The 25,910-nt window shown below is 37.6% G+C and overlaps 1 protein-coding gene across 2 annotated transcripts in view; it reads right to left on the reverse strand.

Moving 5' to 3' along the window:
* LRRC28 (leucine rich repeat containing 28) overlaps positions 1–25,910 on the reverse strand; it is a 52,756-nt gene that overhangs the window by 12,808 nt on the left and 14,038 nt on the right. For both annotated transcript variants that reach the window (XM_005148776.3, XM_034066123.1), the window contains exons 6-7: positions 7,171–7,377; positions 751–853 (exon numbers count right to left, since the gene is read on the reverse strand). In XM_005148776.3, the coding sequence (XP_005148833.2) occupies positions 751–853; positions 7,171–7,377 (310 nt within the window). The remainder of the gene's footprint in view (positions 1–750; positions 854–7,170; positions 7,378–25,910) is intronic.

Here is a 25,910-nt window from a genome sequence, read left to right on the forward strand (position 1 = left end):
ATTTAAATAGCACCCAACCAGCTGACAGGGAATATTAGAAAAACCTTAAAATGCCAAGACCCAGCATCTCACATATTGCAGGCTGTAGAGATAGAATTTCTATTTAATGCAAGATTTGCTGAGAGTGAGCACAGAAATTTATAATTAGATGGTAATAGGGACAAATCCTCTTCTGATCGGTTTTACACCAGCAAACTGGTGGTGCTGATCCTAATTTATGCTAGTGCAGTGCAGAAAGAATTCAGCTAGTGTCCTAGACAGACCACTTCTTTTCCCTCACATCCTAACCACAAACATGAGACAGCCTAGGATATTTTTAAAATCCACATGTAAAAATATACCTGTCAATCCACCTCTCCTAAAAAAAGTTCTTATTTGCTGCAACACATTAAAAAAATACTTTGTTCATTCTTTAGTTCTGGAAATTCTGCAAACCCTGCATTTTTGGCCAACCTTTAAATGCAGCCAGGATTCAGCTTTGGGCCTTACATTATCATTACAAATTCCTTCAGAATAACTGCACTGTCTGTTACAACCTAATACTAAACTACTGAAAGTCAGCAACTAGCATAGAAGATTTATTTCAGAACTCAAACAGGACTGGGAGCTGCGGTAATCCCCTCAAATTAACACCAGTCCTGAATCAACACACACACATATAAAATAATCAGTTGTATCATACAGGAAGATAATGATGAGAAATTTTACAAGGAACAGGTATTCAAGACAGCTGAATTAATTCATACCTACCCACTGCAACCAATGACTTTATTATACAGGTAAGATGGGAGGCCTTTCAGATGAATATTGTTATCCACATAAACATATTGCAGCTCCCGAGAACGACCTAAATCTGGGTTTAGAAAACAAGAAAAGTCAGGGGGAGAAGGGATGACATAATGACAAAGCAAGAGAAGCAAAGCAATTCTCTTTAATTATAAATAAGCTGATCAGACCCAATGTAAGCAAACATAAATTAATACTTCTCCGTTGTAAAGTTTCAGCCAATGGTTTTATTATGCATGAGCTGAAAAGCTGCTTAGGAAAAAAAGCCTTTGAAATTACTAAAACAAAACCAAGCCCCTTTTCAGTAGCTCTGAAAATCGCATTATAAATAATTGAATTTTAACACTGCCAAACCCTGAAGTCGGTTTGAAGCAGCAAAGGGACAATTGATTTCAAATCCACAGTGCATACTTCCAAGTTCATAAGGTCAAATGTGCTTTCATTAACCGGCTCCATGTCACTGAAATCACAGCTTCGCTATCTTTAGTAAAGTGGTAAAGACATAAACAAGAATGTGGTCAGTCCTATTCTTTCTTTTCTCTAAGAGAAACTTGTTTGATTACATTAGCCATAACCAAATACAACCAGTAATCATTCAGAAACAGGTCTATGTGATGTGGTAAATTACAGAACACAGGAAAATATACAAGCATCAAAGGCAGAACATTACACAATAAAAGTTGTGTCTACAAGTGAAGAATCAATGCATCTGAAGGTGTGCTTCTTGCATTATTTCTGTTAAAACACTCATAGCTGGCAATCAAAAGAAGCAAGTACAGCATGTTTAAGAAATATTTTAATGGACTAGAAATATATTAACATACCACCAGATAGAGGCATATAGGCTTGGAATAATTTTACTTGGTTTAGAAAATCAAAGAGGGAAAATTGAGCAAAATTAAAAAGGAAATTTGAGACTTCTAGGAAGAATTCTTGGAAACAAGATTTTTGCTTATCAGGAAGATCTCGTCAGTGTAAAAGTGTCTGCTATCAAGAGAAAAGCGTGCCAATGTGAGACATTGAAAAAGACAAATCAAACTGAACTAAAAATAATATTCTAAAAGAGTTCTGAGCTGGTAAGAAAGCTGACATGTAGGATCATCCGGGCAGCCCATTTCATCTGTAGCTCCCATGCCGTTTGAGATCCTGGGTTAGGAAAAGACATGTGCGTTTAATACAAAGCACAAGGCAAGGGAACAATGTCTGAAAGCCTCTCTCTGCCTGGGAGGGGATAGCTGCAACCCAGACCAGCTGCATTACAAAGAAATTAAATAATCAAGAAGTCTGTATGCCTTTCCACTTAAACTTTGATGAGTGTGTTATAGAAACAAAGCAAGATAAACAAGCATTTGGCTGAATCAGCCACATTGCAAGATGACACTAACCTCGACTAATTCTGATTTCCCATCTTTATCAAATGTCAGTTACTTTGGTTGGCATAAAGATAAGGATAACCAGAGAAATCAGCAGAGCTTCTGTGCCTTTTGTAATCATGGCTAAGAACAGCATAAAAAATTAAAACAATTTCCATGATATTTCTATTTACAAATTCTATTTGGAATCATGATCTCCCTACTATGACAATAGGTTATAGAGTCCCTTCCTTATTATTGAACAGTTTTATTGCACACAGGAGCTCTGGACACTCCTTAGTGCAGATGATATTTTGAGTGATACCCCCCCAAACTTTTGGTCATCTTAAAATATACTGAGTGTCTTCAGCTGTCACCCACTTGAATGGCAGCTGTAAGCACCAGAAACCCTAAAAGCTCAAGCTGAGCAGAAGCTTCAGAGGGTGTCAATTATCAAATCTTGGATATAAAGAACAAGTGATGAATACCAAAAGAAAATGAATAGATTCCTTTTCTGAAATAAAAATGTTAACGTTAGAAAAGCTGAGGGGTTTGATTTTCTTTCTCATTTAATATAGGCTCTGCAACAGTCTGTGGAAGCTTCAGGGACCTTAACCTGAGCGTTGTTCAACCGAGTCACTGGACATCAGGGGACATGTTCAACCATCACACGCTTCTTTGACCCTGTACCAAAGACATTCTAGTTCACAGACCTATGTGCTGCATCCATCAAGTGTCCCACCCCAAGAAGCAATTACAAATATCTCCGCTGACTGATGGGAACTGCTGGGAGAAGCTGCTGTGCATCGGTATGAGCTAACACCTCAAAAAGATGATTTATTTTGGCTCAGGGTTGCAGGGCTTAAAATAGTTCAGTGAAGTTCTGGGATATTTTTAGATGAAACAAAAACATTGTTATCTTAACAATGAATAAAAATATTGTGATACTAAAGCACTCTAACACCATCGAATACTGTAAGGCTGGGAAAGAATCAGCCAATAAAGTGTAAAGCAGATAGCACGTGCAAGGCACACCTCATGCTGCGAGAATATCGCCTCATGTTGCAGAAGCCAATTATACCCAGAAGAGCAGAAAACCATGGGTTGCTGGGGCAGCTTGAATGTGCTACTGTTTAACTTATTAACTTAGAGAATGGAAGAAAATTTTTAAAAGAGGCTCATCTTGCTCTTTTCTACACAGATGTATGCAAATGGGCTGAAAATCAGGCAAGTCAAAAAAAGCCCTAAAGCTGTTCTTTTCATATGCATGGAGGGGGGAGTTAGGCTGCATCTCATCTCTTCCCTCTGTCTTTATCTTAGGCTATGTTTAGAATCGAAGTTCTGAGTTGACTGCATTTCCTAGGTAATTAAAGCAAATTTTTGGATGTTAGACAAAATATCTCAGTAGGAAAAATTCAATTCCCCAAGCCAAATAGCCTGTAACTATAAATGTTCCTTTGATATAGTTTCTTTGCATTAAATAACCAAGCATCTTTGAGTCCCCAAAAGAGATTTTTTCTAGTTTCAAACACTACCCCTAAAGTTTAAATTTAAATAAATTGTCACTTTAAAAAGCTCTTTGTACCCCATCCACATTGATTTTCATGTCTTCTATCAGTCAACAAATATTGTTAAAAGTTCTCTAGAAAATGAGCTTCTGAAGAATCCCATGAAATACGGATACTGCCCATCTATGCAAGGCTACAGCTACAAAGAAGGTTTTCATGTGGCTTTTGCAAGCCCTGTACTGTGTCTAAAACATTTCCACTTTCCTCCTTCCAAGCTTGCACATCAAAGCCCTTTCTCCCAGAAATGACCAAATGCTGTAAGTCCTGAACAAACCCCAATTCTACTTTTTTTTTCCTTTTTTCCCCCCTTTTTTTCTTTAACCTCAGGGGCCTGGCATATGCATTCCACATGGCTGAAGATGGAACAAAAGCTCTTGTGTGTCTGCACTGATGCTCTTTTAACCATACTGTGAGGGCAAGGACACAAAAGCAGCATATACAGAGGGGAGAATCAAACCTTTGTTTACTGTGCACTGATAATTACTAAACCCATTTTCTAAACAAAAAAGTGCACATAAACCCTCAATAAAGTGATATAACACTGAATATCTGCTGTCATAACATCCCCTGGACTGCCAGTATACTTGAGAATTTATGGCCTATTTTAATTATATTTGTACTTTATTACATAAATCATTTTTACTTCTGCAGTGTCATCAGATTCAAATTCCTGCTTGCAGTGGAATTTGTTTTGAGGCATTGGAGCATCTGCTAACTGTAAAATCCTCAAGTTAAATTTCTGCCACAGGATAATTTATATTGTAAGTAGACTGATATAAAATGAGCACTAGTTCTATCTGCCGTTCATGAACAGAATTCCAAAGGCCATTTATTATTAGGGCAGCACAAAAGCTGCCCTGGAAATAACAGCACCATCCAGGGTGCAGTTTCCAGTTCAACTTATACATACAATTTAGGTTTCTTGTTACATAAATGTATTTGGAAGGCCCGAAGTCTCACATCCATGCAGTCTTGTTTCTCTGAATATAAACTGGAATATTCAATAGCTTTAAAACAGTACTTTTTAAAAACAAAATATTGGCTTATCCAAGAATTCAGTATATTCTGCAGAAAAAAAATACTATTCCATTAGTTCACCCACCTGCTTGTTCATGTACCAGTTCTGAAAGTTAGAGTGGGACCAAGTATTTTTACTGTATTTTGTAAAATGGATTAATAGTGTTACACTTCTTTATCTTAATAGCTTGTGCCCATAACTGTGTACTTTGTAAGAATGTACAGGACAAAAAACTACACAGTACCAATGCAGCAGTGCTGTGAAAGTACTGTGCTACTGCAGGAGTAAATCCTACACCTGTCAAACTAGAAGAGGAAAATGCAGATTTCCATTACACTTAACAAGAGGCTCTACTGGCAACTCAAGGAACACTAAGTATGAGGAAGAATGGATTCCTTGGCATAGTAGATGTCAACCACCATGTGAAATAAATAAAGTAAATCACACTTTAAAATGCATTAAGCAGTCAGTTCCAAATGTACTTCTTCTAACATGGACGTGTCTAATCAAAAAAGGGGGAAAAAAACCCCATTCTGTCAGGAGATGAATAAAATGTCAGCTTTCCAACTCCCTAATTGAAAAAAAATGGCAATATTTACTTGAATATCACGTGCAGATATTTGTACAGTATCTCTGTTATGTAATGTTTTTACTTTCTCATTAACCACTAGAATGAAGCTGGATGTAAGAACACACAGACAAAAAAGCATTAGCCAGTACGTGCAGCTAGCAGAAATGATGCTACAATTATGCCTTCACTCCAGGAATAATCACAGAAAAATATTCCCCATAGATCAGGAGATAGTGCATTAAAAAGCAAGAAGATTCAATCTCATTCTCTCTTCTACTTAATTTCATCACATCTTGACCACTCCGAAGCTTTCTGATTCTTCAGAGGAAGGATTAAACATTTACATTTATACTGCGCTGCTTTTCCTCTGAACTCTAGGATTTATGATTCAGTTTCATATCCACAGATAGCAAATTATCTCCAAATGTTCACCAGTGAGTCACTATTAAGAACTACTGAACAAGGTCAATTGACAGTCTTTGATGTTTCCCGTTATTTTAAAAGTTCCTTTTGAATGTTTTGAATTTAAGTCTAAAAATAAAGAAAAAAGAAGGTGTGTCATTATATTAGAGATTTATTTCCTCCTTTTGAACTTAAAACACTTCAGCAGATCTATAGCTCATGCAGGTCATTGCTCCCTCACAGATAAGCTACGAGCACAAAAGTAGCAAAAACTTTTGCCCTTTAATATTTCACATCTCATCTTGGAGAAGAGCATTTTATTTTTGCAAAAATCAGAAGATTCAACTTCCTGTCTGATGAAACAGAGTTAGAAGTATTTGCCAAAATAGGGGAAGTTACTTCGCTTGGTTTATTTAGTACTGTGGAATCTGACTGTTGCATCCTGGAAATCATTTTCTCATTTATATAATGACATCTGTTGGGACGTACTTAAAACACTGTGTCTGGAGACATTATTTGCACTTGCTTTCCAGGAATATAAACGAAGGTGCTAAGAAAATCAGAAAGATCATAAACTTCTTGAAAGACTGAACTTCTAGTACTGAAAAGATGAAGTTAAACTTACACAACGTAATTCACTTAGAAATTATCTTGTTTCTAACCACCTCAATTTTCAGCTTCTTTTCAGTGTGTTCATCTGTACCTAATTAACACCAGACTCAGACTGTATTCTAGGAAAACTATTAATGGCTATGCAAATGACATGACAGATCTTCATGCCTGCCTGTATTTCAGCAGAGATTAGCTGGTGGCAGGGCTACAAAGTCACAAATGCAGGGAAGTGGACTTGCTTTTCACAAACAGAAGATACAGTCCACACTTACTGACAACACAACTGACTTCTCACAACAAACCACCACTCACCAACTGCACCTCCTACACTTGAAGACCTGCTTTGACACTTGCAAACTTTGAAAGGGCTGAGAAAAAGGCTGATATATTCTTTCCTGGGCTACTACCGTGGAAGTTTTGAAGGATGCTTACACCAAGCCCAATCTGAACCTTTGTTAAGATTATGCAGTACTGACATTCCTAATGATGAAAAATTCCACAGTAGGTTTTAAACCCAAGCTGAAGAATCTTATTTAAATCATCAGATCCAGCAAACAGAAACAGATCATTATCCAAAGTGGTGGAACTCAGATTACATAGTACTATATTTAAACACAGCATCATTTAAACTTTTTTCCCCTCAGTTAGCTAAAAATAAAGCAAATTTGATAGCTGACCTATTGCTCTAAAACAGACATGAAACCTTAACCTGCATTTCTTTTTGTCTAATAACGTGTTTTCCAACAGTATGATCATTGTCACAAGTCCATAAACAGAGGTTGTGGAGACCACCAAAGACAGGAAGCTTGTTTTGCCATGTCTCCTCCAACCCACCCCAGCCCAGGGATGCTGGTGACTCACCCAGTGGCAAAAAGGCCAGGCGGTTTCCAGCCATGGAGAGCTCGTTGAGGCTGGGCAGTTGGCACAGATGGCGGGGAACATACCACAGGTGGTTTCGGTCTGCAGTCAAGTACTGCAGTGAAAGGCACATGTGCAGCCTTTCAGGTAAGGTTATCAAGCGATTGGTTGAGATGTCCAGTGTTTGCAGCTCCCTCAGGTCTCCGACCTCTACAATCCAAACAGCAGGCATTGAGAATCATTAATTGGCACAAACAAGATCCCCCTGAAATACATCACATAAAACCAGAGGTCATCAGCTAGCTCTGTGCTGTTCTTAAGATACCATTCTATCAATTCATGTTGAGAACTGATACTAATAATCTCAATCATTTTCATATTTCACACCTTTTTGATGAGGAACAGTTATCAGTTTGGCAGGATATCTAAATATGAGATGTCTCAAGTAGAGCATTCCTGAAATGTGACAATTACTGCTGTCAAAATTATCAAGCACTTCCCAGTCCTAAACCAGGAAAAAACAACCCAAAACACATTACATAGCTTGCTGTTATTGAGGGTGTTTTGCATGACCCCAAACTCATGCAAATGCAATATCTTTTTCTTAAAAACCAGTATTTGAGAATGCAATGCTTATATCCACCTTACTTAAGATTCTCTTGCAGTGAGACTTACAAATATATGCACAGCACTTCCTGCTTAGTGACAGTCTTTCACCAAGCATGCTTAGGAACAACAGCTGTGTCTTCATTACAGAATTCAAAAGACCTGGTTTCCATTACAAGAGAAATTTCTTAACCTGTAAGTTATATTATATTGTCAGAAGACATTACAGTAAGTTCAACCTCCAGTTGCAACAATGACAGCTTCTAGAGATTTTCTGAAGTTTTAAAGAATGTTAAAAGTACATTTTATGGTTTAAATGGTACTGTGTCATTCTTTTACACAGGTAACAACTAAAGTTCTTAGGCGATCACACAAGTAGCCTCACCTGTGCAAGTTATTTCCCTTGTGTTTGGCCTCTGGGATCAGGATGCACTTATCCAAGGACTGACTGACAAATACATTAAGCAGCTTTACAGGTTATTTCATTGTTTATTTATTCTTCTGCAGTTACTCAAAAATTGAACAATTCTGTAAGTTATTTTCCCCAAATATGGGGAAACTAAACAGTTTTGCTTCAGTTTTGAACGCTTAACAGCAATGGAACTAACTCATGAAGTGCTCCCTGCCCCTACTTCTTACTGCAGCTCTCAGCATCTTGCAGAACCAAATGTACTTTGCTCTTGGCTGAATGAAAGCAGCTCTTGCATCTGATAGCTGCTAAAACAAGATTCGCTAGAATTTTCTGCACTGAAAACACCAGACAATCTACACAATCCGCAATCTGCACCATTTACAGCTCCATCACCCAGGGTTTTTTGGATTTTTTTTTTTGAAGATATAAATAGGATAACATTGAACTGTTGAAGTTAAAGCTAAACAGAACCTGTTGTGCCCTTAAGTTCTTTCTGCAGCAGGAGCTAGAATATTCACAATTCCCTGAGCTCTTGAGGTAGCACCCTGTATACTACACCACAGAAAACAAAACACCAGGTTGGTTTCAAGCTGTCTTCTACACAATAGCAAATCTGAAGTGGACCTTGAAAAAAACCTGCTATAAATGCTACTGTCAAGACTGAAAGTATGAAAAGGGAAGTTATAATTCAGTGTTTACATAGAAGTCCTAATTAAACAAAATGTGTGTGCACATTTAAAAGGGAGCTTCTGCCCACTGCAAACAATCCCAGCATTAATTACAATAGAGACTCAACAACATAGTATAAAATATTACTGACAGAAGCAGCTGCTATGCACAGATGACCACATTCTTCAAACTTCTTGATTTTGATGTCAACAGGAATCATAAGCTTTATTTAAAAAGCTGCTTTGGTTTTTGTTTTTTAGTACAAAATTGAATATAAATGGCAAAAGCAAAATAAGCACTGCTGAATAGCAAAGGACTACTGTGCAAAAGAACTGCAGTAGAACTCATTTTGAAAGAGTTTTATATTCATCACAAAAGCTTATGCTTGAAAACAGTGACAGGAAGAGCCACCTACACGCAGCCAAACCACTGACCACATGCAGTCAATAACAGGGCTAGCTATTTTCATGCACTAACCTTTTTCTCTGCCACTAAAAACAGTTTTCTAGTTCAGTTTAGGTCCAAAATGCCATAAATGTTACGGTTGGCAAAGCTGGCAGAGTTTCAAAGGCATTGCTAGAACGATATGTTTCAAATCTAAGAGGAAATAAAAGTATTCTCACTTTATCCTTCATCCAAAAAACACATACTTGCCTAAAACTTCATCCTCTCTACCTTAATCTTCCAATGCATACCAGATGTAAACATCCACTTTCAGCATAGTGCCATATGTTACAGAAACACTCACCGACCCATGATGAAGTTGAAAGTCAACCAAAGTGCCATCAGATTAAAGATATAACCCTTAGTTTCCCCACCATAGTGCCAAAAACTCATTTTGAAGAACATGCTCAGACATTTGCTAATGACACTAAATTATCTTCCATCTCATTAACGTAAAGGAAAACCATAAAGAGGAATAACACAAAACGTAAACAGTCCATTATTAAATTTTTCAAGCTTTTACTACTAAATATTATTATCCATGCCTTAATAATCTTGCAACATAAATACTGAGGGATGCCTTGGCTAACAAGCAGACTGAAAGACTTACAAATCTCTCTCTTGCTATCACCTCATCAAGCACTAAGACACATATGAGGGGTGGCCTTCGGGAATTTTGGGCAGACCCAGAAAAGAAAATAGCTATTCCCAAATAAAAAGAACTGAGGAAAAAGGGACTTTTATTCATCTAGCCCCCATGCACCCAAGGGTAACAAAGAGACAAGCATTATACATCACCATTGAAGCACATTAAGGAGTCCCTGCTAGATTTAAATGAAATTCATAAATATGTAATGTAAAATTTCTATTAACTCTAGGATTAACACTATCAAAATCAACACGGCAGAGCACTGAGCCCCATTTTGGGATCAGAAGCCAGAAACAAAATGCTCAGTAGCTTTGCTAAACCCCCAACTTGGAACGACCTGGATTTGTGGAAGCACATACAGAGTCCAAATGTGAAGTTCCTGTGCTGGCTCTTGGACCCAAATGTTTCAGCTGCGTCCATATGCACAGATTACTGCCTTCATATCTAGCTGGGCAATTCTGTGGCTTTACCATATGGTACAAACGTGTTCATGGCATAGTACACATGGAGTGGCTGACAGACTGTAAATCCACACACAACCTTACTTCAGAAACTTAAACGCAGGCTTAGACCCCAAGTCCTCCTACAGCCTTCTGAAGGCAGCTTCAGTGACACAGATGTACACAAAAATACTTCAGGCTACATTCCAAAACTGCCAGTGCTTGAAAAATTAGTTCTATCTTTCTCATCCTTGATAATATGAAGATTCAGAAGTGATTACCATGACTCCAAAAAGCAGCCTTTGCATTCACTGTAATAGCTTTCACAAGCGCTTGGAGAAAGGGACAATGAACTGTCATCTTATGCATTTGGGTTGCCAAAAGAAAACTGCCAACTAGGTCTGTGTCTCAACACAAAGAGAAATGAAACATCAGCATACTCAAAAAAATAACAAAAAAAATGAAACCTTGAAAGAATTCCAGGAAATTTCCAAAATTACTGACCTTCTGACAAAACATTGTGTTTGTGCAGACACCCCCAGCACCAGGAAAGAACTATTTCTGATTAAGGTTGTTTAAATGCCACTTTTAAAAATGAATTCCATGGTTTTACATGAAGGAAAAAGCAGCCATCTGGAAGTAAGCAGCCTATACAACATACAGCAATTGCCAAGGCAAGTCAAACTTCCTTAACCTTCAGGGGGTACAGGCCTCACCAGCTGCATGACTCCAAAATAACTAACAGTCTTCTTAATGTTTGAAGAGCAATCCCACCTTTCCCTGATGGGCCATAACCCCAGATTTCATCCAAAGATATATGAAACACATACACGGTTGGATTTGAGTGTATGGAAGGCATGGACTTACTTTAAAATCAAACACTATCTGGGTCTTTCCATCCAAGCAAAAGAAAAAAGGGGAAAGGAAAGGGCTACAGACCTACCTGCATGAGAATGCACCTCAAAGCAGGGTATTAAGAGAAAGCAGAGAACCTACAAGGAATGGAAAAAGGGACTGATGAGCAAAGAGAGCTGGTGCTTAGAGGTCAGGCTGCAGAGTTAAATGAAAACTGCTAGGAGGCCAGGAAAATGGGAACTGGAAGACAAACAAAAGGTTTCTCAACAAGAAGAGCAAGAAATGAAGAACGGGTGTCAACAAGGGGTAGAGATGAGGAGGACAGACCAAATATTAAATTAGCTTTTTGCATCATTTTTTCCTGTAAAAATAATGCTGCGTATGAGGACAGAGACAGAATACCTCATGGGAACAAGGACAAAGCACTGAAAATTACCACATCCATTACTAAAATGAAATGAGGCTGCTTAAAAAATTTCCATCCCAGAACACTGAAAAAATGGGTTATATATCAAAACTGCAAGCTCAGGCACGAGGATTCTCAATGAATAGGACATTTTCTGGGATAGCAGCCTAGGGTTGGAGAAGAAATGTAGAATCTCTGTTGAAAACAGCCCTGTTAATGTGAACTCAGCGCTCTTCAGTACCTTATGACAACTGTTCTAACAGGAATGCAACCAAGAGTAACCAATGACTACAACATAAATAGAAAGCACAATGAAAGTGCAACCAGGATCTTTCCAGATGTAAATCATGCTATACTGGCTTATCTTGCATTTAAAGTACTGGTAACATGGTAGAGAACCAAATTATCATACAGGAAGAAGAGAAAGAACTTTTATAAGTTATTGAAACCGAATGAAACATAACATAATATAAGCATGGTAAGAAGGTGCTGCAAGTCCAGTCTCTGCTTGAAACAACGAAAGAAACAAAGGACTGGGTATAGTTGTTCACTAGCTAATGGCAGTGAGCCACCACTGAAAATAAGGCAATTTCTATACATAGCCAGCATTTTATTAGGAGCAAGTAAATATGTTAATACTCCTTTGTATTGCAAGCAATAATGATGGTCTTGCTATTAACATACAAACCCTTCTGCCTAAAACCCTGGTACCAAACAGTTCTAACTTGGAGGCAGTCCTCTCCTATCTGCTACACACTCTGCAATGCCAGCAACATGCTGCTGTTCCAAGGCTGCAGAATCTGTACTTTTTTGGTACATACAAAAAAGAAAGCTGCTTGTGTCAGGAAAGGAATAGAAGGTGCTAAAAGTGGCTACCATGCTTCACCATGAAACACTGTTTTAATCAACTTCCATGAACCTGAGAACAAGACGCATTTTCCTATTAGACCTGTAAAACTAGGCAATAGGGAATAAGAAGTGTTTGAAGTCTTTCACACTTGTAAAGCTTATTCCCTGTCCCATGTGGAAAAAAAATGCAGGTCTACTCAAATTCACAGGCATGTATTATGATACTATTATCAATTTAAAACTGTGATGGACAGGATATATAAGTTGAAATTGCTAAGAGCTTGATGGAAAAGATCTCCTTTAGATCTACTCCAGGATGTCTCAGGAGGACTTAAATAGATTTTAAGGTGGTTAAAACAAATTAAATAGCCTATTATCTATTACATTACATTTACTGTCCTACCACGCAGCTCACATTTCACAGCCTATAAAAATTAAATTTTCTAGCACAAATTGGCACTTATGATAGACCTGTGCCATCTTCAAACAAGGAAGTTGGACCATAACTGAAAATTGGCATCATTAGATATAAGGACAAAGAAAGGGGGAGGCAAATTGAATCACATTTACATTTTGACACTACTGTATGAAGATCTTTTTCTCTATTGTTAGTGAGAGAGCTTGAAAAATGTTCTGCTACTCAAGCCTAACAGATCTGAAGATGATTTTTTCCTTGTATTTTTCCTATGTAGGCCAATATTTGCTCGTATTTTAAGAAATAGAGGAGCTAGAAGAGATGTTGTGATACTGCAGCAACTTTTATGCATAACCTGCTTGTAAATAAGGTGCTGAATATGAGTTCAAACCCATAAAGATTCTAGAGGGGGGTGGGAAGCCTCTATCCCAACTGATCAAACTGAATCTATTACTTTCAAAGCAATACTTACGGATGAATTTCAGACAAATATGCTGTCTGGAAAGAAGAAGGTTAAAGATTTTTCTGGGGCAGGATTGTCTTTGTGAATGAACGCTCTCATGTAAGTAACACCCCTCCCAGTATGTTCCCAACTCTGTTCCACCTGCTTCAGCCATAAACTATATTGACCCTTCTCCAAAGTACTTAAGTAGCAAAAAAACCCCAAAGTAAGTAAAAAATACATACTTCTACTAAACATACCCAAACAGGGTATTTTTTTCCTCAACCTTGCTAAATGTCACACGCAAACTTAGTTGCAAACCTTATTTATTTTGTACCATCATTCGCAAGCAAAGGTGATAAAAGTGGCTTTCTAAAGTCCAAACTTGCTAAATAGTAATTTTAGTTCAGCTAAAAATGGCTGAAAACAGGCATAAGGCATGAGGGTCTCATTATGGCAGGCTCTTCGAAAGGTCAGTGGTTCCCCATCTTCTACCACAATTTAACATCGATTAACAAAACTGGCAGCCTTCTGTATTTCACGGGTCCAGCACGCTGTGCCTTCCCCAGCATCAGCACTGAGGCACCAGGGAGCAGAGATCCACAGTGGTTATTAGGCTGTACTCTCTATTTCCCCTAAATGCAGGTTTGGAAATTCCATTTTCTTCCATAATTTGATGGTCTCAACGAGATCCGTTAGAACAAATCAGATGATAAAAATACCAGAAATGAGCATACAGGAGAAAAGCGGAAAGGGTGGGTGAAAGGGCAAGAGGGATGGGGAGGGAAAAACTTGTTTATCCACAAAGGTAACTCAAGGCCATGAAACATCAGGTTAGCTGGGGGCTGGTTAGGGGGTTTTATTTGTTTGGTTGGTTGTTTTTGGAAGACAACCTATCATTTCATTTTGTTCTAGCATATCCTGCCTAGTACTTTACTGCCCCACAGCACGGTACTATTGCTACACAAATAGGTAATAGATGTGAAATTCATATATTATTATTATTCTACAGTTTTATTAAATATTCCAGATTTTGGATAGAAGAGCCAAAATGAAGTGTGACAAGACAGAATGGTACTCATCAAGGATACTGCATGGAAAAGTCCACTAGCACCTTACAGAAAGTCTCTTATTTAGGAAGTGATGTGGTTTTGCTGTTGTCTTACCTTTGAGGAGCAGCTGTTTTCCTTTTTCTGGGTGTTCCTGGGTGGTATGAACATAAACAAATGTGACATGAATAAAGCATGAGACCTGTTATGTTTCCTTTGTTTTGTTTGTGTCTTACTATCTTCACTGCTGCACATCATCTATAATTCACTGTGCACTAATATCAATATGTGGAAAGGCAGGGGAAAAAAAACAACTTTCCAGAAGAACTTAGGGCATAAAACAAAGGAGCTAATTATCTGAACTGAAGATGCTGGCCAGCTAGAGATGGCTACGTAAGTGCCCTGTCTTGACGAAGTACAACAAACCACCTAAAACTAAGGCAAATAATGAGCATCCTAAAGAGAGATTAAGGATAATTCAGGAAGCCACAGAGACAGGGCCAGTTGTGGCTATAAATTCTAGGACAGCTTTTTCCTTTCTTCTTCTTCAAAGGAAAAAACTTCAGATCAACACAACAGACTGGGCTCTCTGACACAGATAAGTAGCTCCTAACCCATTACTACACTAGCATCTAAATAATCCAAGCAAAAACCTATCTGTTGTGACTGTTGCTATCAACTGTTTCTAACCAAATTGAAACAGGCACGTATTTTTTTCCTTCTCTTGTGGTTAGTGGGGCTTTTTTTGCCCTCCTGTCCAAGAAGTAACTAAATGTATTACAAAAGTAATAGGTCTATGTTAGATTTTCATCTTTCAGTGGAAAAGTATTGCACTCTATCAAGCCAAATGATGCTCATTTAGATTACTTTCGGAAGATACCAAAGAATCCTCTTCCCTGGAGGTAAACTGCCTTTGTAGCAGAAAAAAAAAATGCAGTCATAAGATTGAGTGGGATGGGGGAAAGAAAAAGAATCAAAGGAAGAACTTTAGTTTGGAACCATGCTTATGGCAGTGGAGTCACCATAGTTGTTTTTCAAAGGAATGCTAATATATGGGATTGTCTTAACTGAAGCAAGAGTTCTTCCAGGCTACTGGAAGTTACTACAAATTGCAGCAGTAATTACAGGGGAGGGAGTGGTTAAACAGTCACGGGAAATATTCACATTATAAGAGAGGTACTTCTTCCTCAAATGAAAACTCTGGATCCAGATCTAATAGGAGCAGTAAGAGGAGCCTCTCTTGCTCCTCACTTGCTCAGCTTGTCTGTGCGGCCACTTGGCAGATTGGCCAGTTCACCAGTGGAGAAGGGTAGGCAAAAGCTACTATAATGTTCTACTGACCTACTATAATCTGTTACTGAGAAAATGGTATGGACTAACTACTAACAATGTCTAACTAAAATTACAAGACATCTGATTCCAAACAACACTGACAATGTCCTGATTTTCAAAATGCTGAAAGCAACTGCAAGCCTTATCTTCATCAGTGGAAGATACTGCTGCTTAGTGTTTCAAATCAGCATCAAGTACACAAGTGAGGCTTGCAATTATACTTCAACCCTCCACACTCAGTTATTGTGAATTGCATTCCTTTAGCTACACTAGTAAGTAGTCTTAGTCCATAAAGTGCTCAAACATTAAATAATTACCAACTAGAGTACACTTGCAGTCACTCCCTATGAGTGTCTTCTGTAAGAAATGAGAAATTAATGCAGATTTGGACAATACTAAGGTAAAAACAGGTCTTTATTTCAAATGCCACTGCAATAAAATTAAGACAACTGAAATAAAGGTATCAAACTTTGTGTCTGTGACATGAACCACAGGAAAGTTAATCTCATATAATAGCTCCAGTTCTACGCATTCTCTTTAAAGCCTTTTCCCATTTAGATTTAGTGTCAGTAAATGATGCATTTTATTTTGCCTCAATTTATTTAATAGACTAGCTGAGTAAAATCAAGGATGTCGATAACAAGCAGTATTTTAACTCTTTCACAATGGTGGTATGAATGAAAATCATACTTGGCCTGCAAGGTCAAAATGGAGATCAATGCATTATAAAATTCTTCCATTGCACAGCACTAACAATTAGTGTTGGTTCACCTTCAAAGACTGAATGATTTTCTTCTCAAGCTTCCCTGAGCACTCACATCCCAGTAGTAAATTGCATTTGCTTAGCGCACAAGTAAAATCAACTACCCGTTAATACAGCTAATCACTGCGCCCAAGCTACAGAGAGCTTAGGGAAAGAAAAACAACAAGGGATCCAGAAAGACAAATTACATTCACAGACAGCTTCATTTATAAAAACTTAAGAGTTTAAGGGGAAAACAAGTTAACTTTCAACACTCAATCTTAAAACTTACAAAAACTCAACTTCAAGAACAGATTTCTTCCTGTCACAAATGTTAATTTGGTGCAACGACAAAAAAGAAACTTGAAAATTTCAAATTAACAAGAGTTTTTACATGAAAAATGAGCAGCAAGTTATTTTAGTTTAGTTAACAGGTAACTTTCTGCTGAAAACTAAAAAGCTGAATAGGCTTTATGAACTAACAACTACTGAATTTCATGAACAAGTCTTCAGTCATGTGCTGTGAGAGCAGATGCAATCTGTTTAACTTTTACCAGCCTTGTGATAGTGGGGAAGGATAGAGTGAACTGCATTTGTCACCATTTATTTTAAAACAATATTTGTAAAAGTAGGCCATAATCCTTCTGAAAGCTGATCTTGCTTGTACGGCTTACTTGGTCTTTGCTTAGGACCCTCCTGAAGTAAGTCACTGCAGCAAAACAAAGTGAGAGCCCCTGGGCAGTACACCACACTGAAACCAGGAAAGCATTCCTAATGTAACCCTGGAATTTGCAAAGCAGCCACTATTACCATTTCCTTTTTCACACATTTACAAACTGATGAAAAATTTCAGAGAAAAAAGACCTGCAGTTTAATATCTGTTCAAAGCTGAGCTCCTTTGAAAGCCTAACTAAACACTACTGAACAGATTGTCCCTATTAAGGAAGCTTTCATACTACAGGAACACAAACACCATTTGTATGTGAAACACCTTTCTCAGCATACATCCAACTCTCCATCTCAGAGGTTTAGCTCTGACCTTGTCAATACACATCTGTCTTCACCCATGTGAACAGCTATTGGGAAATGTTTATGAGAGAGGCCCTGAGCATCGCTTTAAGATCAGTTTTACTTTTGGGTAACAGTTCTAAAAGAAAGACTTTTACAAGCGTATTAAAGAGCATCTGTTCTGAAGTTTCAGAAGTGAACTTCATATACATCACATGTGTCTTGAACCAGGCACTCAGTAAAGTCAGATCTTTACTATCAGCATCATCAGCAAAAGTGCTGACAGATGACTTAAAACCCAACTTCTTCTGCAATTCCCTTACTCAGGGGGCTAGTTTGATACCAGGCACTGTATGACAACTCAAGTTCAGGCTAATTTCTTGGAATATGCTAACTCTCAATAACCAGTGATGGTTTTTGTAAGAACAGTCAAAGGGAGGAGACTTACTAGAAGTTCCATATTCTTCCTCTCAAAGTAAAGACAGGCTAATACATGCATTGCGCAAGAAGGAGAATCCACCTCATGAGAGCCTAAAGGTATGTTGCTCAGAATGCGACTGTTGCCAGCCATAACATGGAAAAACCCCTGTATCAAATTCCAAAGAAGAGGATTTGCTGTGCTCTCAGTAGAGGATTCAGAATGTTGAGGGAAGAAGTTCCAAAAGGAGGGGAATGACATCTTAAAAAATAAAAAGAAATTAAAGTTATTTGATTGTTATTTTAATGTGGGTTTTCTTTTTGAATCTAAGAATAAAGTTGAAAAATGCTGAAGATTCCTTTTTTTAATTATTTAAATCACAAAAGCAAACAGAAAAATCCCCACAATATCTTAACAGAGATGAAAACACTCTATTGCAATACACACAACAGTGATTACATTCATTTTTAGCATTACTGAAGACAGCAAGCAACAAAGCCTTGCACCTTCTTAGTTATGAAGATTACCAGAGATGCCACCAAGAATTTGAGGGGTGGTGGGGATTTGCTAGACCTGTGAATGGAGCAATGATCTGCAGAGCTTTAAGCTCACACAGGTAATACATAAAATTCAAGCAACTAGCAACGTTAGTTTTTATAGTCTTTATGGATTTGCAGATAGATTTATAAACTAACATTCAAACACTCAGAGCAAGACTGTAACACATACCTAAGAAATTTCTGGTAGTCTTGCTTTTCTACATCTTATATTCAAATCTACAGGAATAAGACTGACCAAAAGCAGCTAAAGACCCTCCACTTTTTCCTCTCCTCTGCTATGCAGTCAATAAGCTCACATAAAACAAATACCACAAATGGAATCATTACTGGATTCAAACACAATGCAGCCATTTCCAGAGCTATTTCTGTGGTATATAACTGTGCCACAGTGTGTCCTCTCCATAAATCTCAAACCCAAGTTTTCAAACAATCAAAATGTAAAAAACCTCCAAATAATTCTGTTTGACCTTCATTAGTTAGGTCTGTGTGCCAGGTCTAATCAGTTCTCACAAGCGAATTCCACTTCTTAAAAACAGACTGTAGAAATACATTTTTCAAACTAAAAGGAACAGAATGCATTGTTTTGATGCTACAGCCTGAAGCTCTTTATCCGGGTTTTATCAAAGTATACTCTATCACTGATCAAAGCAGCAATGACAACTTAATGTTCTTTAAAGTTATATACTGCTGCATAAACTTCCCACTTTTGTCTTGTGGCCTCCGGCTCAGCATGTCATTGGGAGTATACTCAAAGGTCAAGAGATGTTCTTTCGGAAGCCCTGTTCCCAAGTGGCAGATCTTGTGATTGCAGGAGTGGAGTGGGGTACATGAATTCCACCAGGGCTCTGTTCTCTGATGGAATACCCTACATGATATACCCTAGAAACTTCTGGTTGTCATTTCTTCCATCAGATGTTTGGAAGACTACTTTGTATGTTACTGTATAAACTATCTGTATATGGTAGTAGCATTTCCACATCACCCTGTTACTGATTTTATCATCCTCTCAAGACCTCTTCTCACTCTAGGACTGAAAACAGTATTTCATTTTAAATTCTTTCCTGCTTAATATTTTGCATGTGACTGGCTGATTTTCTAAAGCAAGGCTTGGAAGTGACTTGGACATGCAAGACTTGTCATCTGCATTTCAGCAATTTACCAAGAAATCTCAAATTGAGTTTACTAGAAAAATATTTTGCAATTTCATGTTTAATGAACTGTGTTGAAACGAGCTGTACTGAAGACTCCTTATTTAATAAAAGGCCATCAGAATATATAACATAATTACCATGCTTCTACAATTCTAATTAAGGTCTCCAACATCTCCGTTAAGTTTTAAGCTTCAGATGAATGCTTGTCATGATTACTTGAAGCACTTTCAGTATCTTTAAAATTCCTGCCTGCCCCTCACAGACAAGAGGAAAACCCCTGGAGAAACAAGGCTTAGTGCCTTGAGAAATCAAGCACTGCAAATCTGAGGAATGAGCCAGGATTCAAGAGGCAGTACCAAATCTCTTAACAATAGAGAATCCAGTTAAATCTGCTCCCATACTCTCAGGAATGCACAAATCGTCCAAGTACCTCACCATTAGAAGCAGCACTCCAACTCCTTTATCCTGGCACAGTTCCTTTATCTCCTATCTAAAAAGCCCTTGCGGGGGACGGCTACCAGGGGGAAAGCCCATGGCCCAGAGCTTAGAAAACATACGTGTTCCTGCAAAGATTTTGATTTTCACAAGGGAGAATTGCAAAGCCAGAAGCACAACAGGCTTGAGAGCATCACTGGTAATAATTAGCTTGGCTCTTCCCTGCTCCATCCTGATTTCACCTATACCTCCCCAGCTTTCTTCGTAACTCCATTTCAGAGAAAGAAAGGAACTAAGTGGGAGAGAACTATGGGGCTGGTAGGGCCAGATTTTGCAAGTTTGATGCACAGTAACTTTCACAAGCATCTCACACAGAACAGCAGGGAACAAGTGGCACCACTGGCCCATTCTCGGAAACTAGTTTCTAAGCACTAAAAACATAGGAAACTGGAATTTTGATGCTTCAGAAAACAAAAACTGAAATAAAAATACTGGGCAACAGGCAGCTTTGCACTGGCAGCTGTGCCCTCTAAAATATGTTAATTCTACAGCATAATAAAAAGGTATTTTAGCAATTAGAACTCCATGTGGTGTCATTCTGAGATGTCTCTTTCCAGACACAGGATGCCACTGTAACATTCATTAAGATTCCTGTGCCCAGTAAGAATTATCACATAAAAAGGAAACCTTCACAGGTCACCCTCTGTCCAGTCCATACAAAGAATCCAAATGAAATCAACCTGGACTCACATGCTGATGTACCAAACTCAACTGTCAGACACTCTTAGCTCTATAACGAACTCAGTAAGTACATAAGCACACCGTTCATGTTGTAAGTGCAGTCAAACTTCAATCAGACAGACACTTCTTCAAATTAAGCATCACCAAAACCAGAGTAGGGACCTAAGAGAAAGTGTGACTGATCCAAAATCATTATCATCTTGCTAAAATATGTAAGAAAGAAAAATCAGTAAAGTTATGTTACAATATTTAAAAGTCACTCAAAATTGTAACACTAATACTAAACACAAACGCCTGGTCATTAGGATTTTCCTTCAATAGGATTTTAGCCTTCAGTCTACTGACATGAAACCTCAATGTCTTCAGTTTGTCCCTGATCACTTTTCCAGATACATAACCACAGCAGTTGTTTTTAAGATCTATGTTTTTATACAATTGCAGGCACTTGGAAACACAATGCACTGAACCATATCACAGTTGCTTTTAAGTAAAAACATGCTCATTAAAACAACTTAATTTCCAAATACTTTTCCCAGTGATCGTGCTAAATTAGAGCAGTAAATTTTAAGATGGAATTTTCTAGTCCAATAAGCCGAGTACACAAAGCAGTATTTGAATATGTAATTTAAATGTTACAAAGACATTGATGGCTTCTTCCAACTGTTTCCTATTAGTTTTCAGATTAACGAATTACAACATGTACATACTTAGCACATGCATTTTTGAGAACCTGCTGTGCGACGCCAGAATGAGGAATACCACAGGCCATTGTTGAAAGAGATAGTTTTGTTGGGGGTTTTGTTTCTTAACGTCATTTCTGCTGCAGTTACGGGAAATGTAACAGTTCAGGGATGCCCCATAGAAGCCTATCTGAAGTTTTGAAACAAAAACATACATTAGAAGAACACTATAAGCTTAAAATATAGCTCCTGAATTTTTCTGACTATACATTTATACTATTTTTGCTACCAGTACCAAGTGTCATTATGAAGTTTCCACGGTATACTAAAAAACATTGCACAATAATAACAAAGAGGCTTTTAAAACCCCTCAAGAGTGGGAAATCTTAAAAAACAACTGTAAGAAGGGGCAAGCAGACAAAAAGAGAAGACTGAGCAGCTCTGTATATACAGATGACTCATCCTGACACTATACAGGTGAGGGTACACAGGAAAAACTTCAGTTAATGAAAATTTCCAGGAATTTTATGGATTTTTTCTATTCTCTGTCTTCACTTCCTTCCCCATAAATTTTAAGTATTCAGAAGTACCAGGAGTCCTCCTGAGAATTTAACCCAAACCAAATGTTTGAGCAAAGCAATCTCTGTTATAAAATCTCATACAACAAACATCCTTGAATCGAAAAGGTACCCCTGTGTTTGGACATGCATGAAAGCTAATCCGTAAGGAAAACCACAATATCCCACCCTGTGCTTTGCTCAGCTGTAGTTGGGTCACAAAGTCCAGTGACAATCAGGAACCATCCACACTGCCATCTTGTTCCTAAGTCTTCAGCTATGATTGTTATAAGAGGATATATAGGGGAAATCTTTCTTGTAAGAACTTTCAGCCCTTACAGGCTGTGAATTTATACAAGAGAAAAACATGTACAAATCCTTCCTCCTAGAAATCCAAAGAATGTCTTAAAGATACCATCATGTATTTTTGTTGTGCTTCTACATTAATACAGCTTAATTACTGCAGCTTTCTTAATCCTGATGGGGAAAAAAAACCCAGTACTGTTAACAGGCAAGTGTGGGGAAGTTCTGCACTGATTCAGATTTAAAAGTATTTGTTGTTGTTGAACCTAGGAGCTCATGTAAACCCTGTACACTGAGCTCTTGGTTTTACACAGTAAACTTAATCTAGAAATGAATTATTAAACAGAGTATATATTTTACAGATCTGTGCAAAGAAAAACTTCACCTCCTTCAAAGAAAACAACGTATTATGATAATAATAAAAAGATTTTTATTTAGGAGTCGATGCTCCTTTAAATAGCCACGTACTTACAGAGTGCAAAGCTCATGAAACCTAATCTATGTTTTCCTCAAATCCCCACAAGTCCCTTTACTTAAAAACACCACACTCCTGGATGGGTGCCTGGCGTACCAAACCTGTCCCGTCGTGCGTATTTTTAGCCATGTTACTAAATTAGGAAAGCAGAGTGGACTAAGGATATGCCAAGCCTGAAAAAAGAACAGGGTCTCTGCATCAGTTTGTGCCTTTGCTCTTAAAGTCATAACCATTATAAAACAAGTTTGAACCTAAGTATCAAAACAATCTACTCTTATCAGAGACAGTAATAAAAGAAGAAGGGAAATATAGGAGCAAAAATAAAGCATAAAAACAAACCAGCCAAATTTATTCCTCCCCATTTTGAAGGCTGTAAATCAAAATACAGAAAACAAGTTGACAAATTAGTTACAGCTACATATTTTAATGCCAGGGTCTAGAATAAGAATAGAATTATTGGCATGCTGTACCTATGATCAGTGGAAATCTACTGTGAAAAGGAGGCATGGAACAAGTTGTGTTTATACGCCTTTAATTAAAATTTACTGAAATACCTTATAGTGAGCTCTGTTCAGAATTACTAAGTTGGGCATTCAAGAAGTCTTTACCGGTGAAATACTGGCATGAATAGTAAATACAGATATTGTACTTTACAGCAACCCAAAAAAAAGTGAGAGAAATGAATATTCAGTTTTCATGTCTCAAAGCTTCTCTTGCCCCCAATTAGGAAAGCAAATTCCAAAGCAAAACAGACACAGCAATAATCAATAAACATTTCAAGGGTTACTCTATAAATAGACGAAGCAGTAACCAACAATTATAGTTTGATTTATAACTTGAATAACGATTAAACCCTCCTTGTCAGCACCTATGCAAAAGAAAGTGATCCAGTATTTATCTCTAAGTTATACTTTTCAAAATTCACCTTCATAAACTCTTCCAGCCTTCTGCAACCATAAGTTGTTTCGGTTAGAAAACCTCACTGACCTTACTGCTGTTAATTTCCTATTACTTTAGAGGGTTATTAATTATGGAGATATAATTATTAATTTCCTAATAATGGGTGGAAAGACTCAATCCTCCCCAATGTTAAATATGATCAACCTCAAAAAAGGTGTGGTCTTAACAAATGGAATGGGAACACCCAAGTTCTATTTCTGGCTAACACTGACTCCTGCTGTGGCCTGGAGCAAAGCACTTCTGTGAAAAACACTTTTTTTCCATTCTGTAAAATGAGGATAACACTCCCTTATCAGCTTCACAGGATCTTTCTCAAATGCTTTGAAGATGAAGTTTTATAAGCCTACAAATGTATTTTAATGAGGCTTAAACTGACTATATTTCTAAAGCAATTTGCCTTAAAAAGGAAAAGTATTTGAACAGAAATGAAATTACTATAATTGCTATTAACCTCCCCTAAATACTACCTTTAAAAAACCAAAACCAGATGAATAAATTTCCCTTCACATTCTACCTAAATGAAGCAAAATGGCAACAAGTGGATGCAGTATACAGAAGTCACAAGAGACAACACAGAAATGTCAATTTGAAATGGAAGCTACACATCTATTTTGGGGAAGAAAGGGCATTTGCTCAACCTGTCTTTGTCTCCTGCAGAGATCCTGTGCACGACTTCAGCAGCAGCGACAGTTGGTGCTACTCAGTCACCTGCACTTTAACTTGACAGAAATAAAGAGTATCACACGTTTTACATGAAGTTTACTATTATTTGACTGCACTTCAATTTTTTGGCCTATTCAATGCACTCAGTTCTTGGTTTTCAAAGTTCCCTGACTACAAACACAAAAGGAAATGGTCTACCCCATGTAAAGACAACTGCTGATAAGAGGTTTTTTCCCCCCTTCTTAAAAAGAACTTTGCCAGAAGACGGGCTGGGATCATAAACCATACCCTATTCTTTGTTTAATTACTTAGCTTTTGCTCTTGACTTGGCAAAACATTAAGCCTTTCATTTTAGTAAATCTATAATTAACTCCACCATGTGCTGAGTAAACATAACCTCATTTTTAATTAAACCTTAGAACAAGATGCTACAACTTGCCAGTTCTAAGGAGAAGTATCTTTCAAGTAATGTGCAATAAAAAAACTTAATCCTTGTCAAACACAAAACTTAAGTCTGACTTTGAGTATAACCCAAAAAGTCTTATGTAGTCAAAACATGGATTCACTGACGACAAGACCCAAATTTAAATGTGAAGAGCCACCACTTCAAATCAAGTTTCCAGGGCTAAAGTCATACCCAACCTCAATGGCAACACAATAAAACAGAGATAACTTTGTGGGACTAAGGAATAATTCTCACAGTGGGACTCTGAGGAATAATTCTCACAGTACATCTCACTGGATTGATTGATTTTTTTGCAAATGATGCAGTAATCTTACACAAAGAGGAAATAATTTCTTAAGAATCAAAGGAGTTGGAATATCAAATGCATTATAAACACCAGAAACAAAGGGGAACTTTCTAAGTTACTCATTCATAAGTGAGAAGACTCAACATTTACTTCTGACAACTGAACTCACTCATATAGGATTAACTACAATTCTACAGAGGCAAATCCTCTGAATAAAATCTCAAAACAAAATTTAGCTACTATGAAAATGTAATGTCAACTTGCAAGTCAAGCTTATGTATGAACTCATGTATGAAATAATAACCACCTTCTCTTTACGCTGCAACTCTGAGATTTTCTTCAAGATCCCTGGCATTACATATCTCCAAATGGCCCTCAAGAAATCAATTATTTAAGTGCTACAGTTAATAGCAGGAAACTCCACAAAACCTGACTTCATGTTCAAGAATTACATATAGCAGAGCCAAATAAAAGAACCAAGAAATTAGTTCAAGACAGAAGTTATGAGATTTACAGTATGCAGAACAAAAAACCCACTGTGCATTCCAAGGAAAAACAGTACTCAAAACTTTGTAATATTCAATCTCATCTTCTCACTCATCTGCAACCTTTTTAATCAGCTCTCCTCTCAAAAGACAGAATTTCTCAGTCATTCTGATTAACACAGAATCTAGACACTGATGACTGCATTAGGCAGAAGCTGATCCACGTATTTACCTTATGCAGAGTA

Source organism: Melopsittacus undulatus, chromosome 9, assembly GCF_012275295.1.
Source record: "Melopsittacus undulatus isolate bMelUnd1 chromosome 9, bMelUnd1.mat.Z, whole genome shotgun sequence".
NCBI lineage: Eukaryota > Metazoa > Chordata > Aves > Psittaciformes > Psittaculidae > Melopsittacus > Melopsittacus undulatus.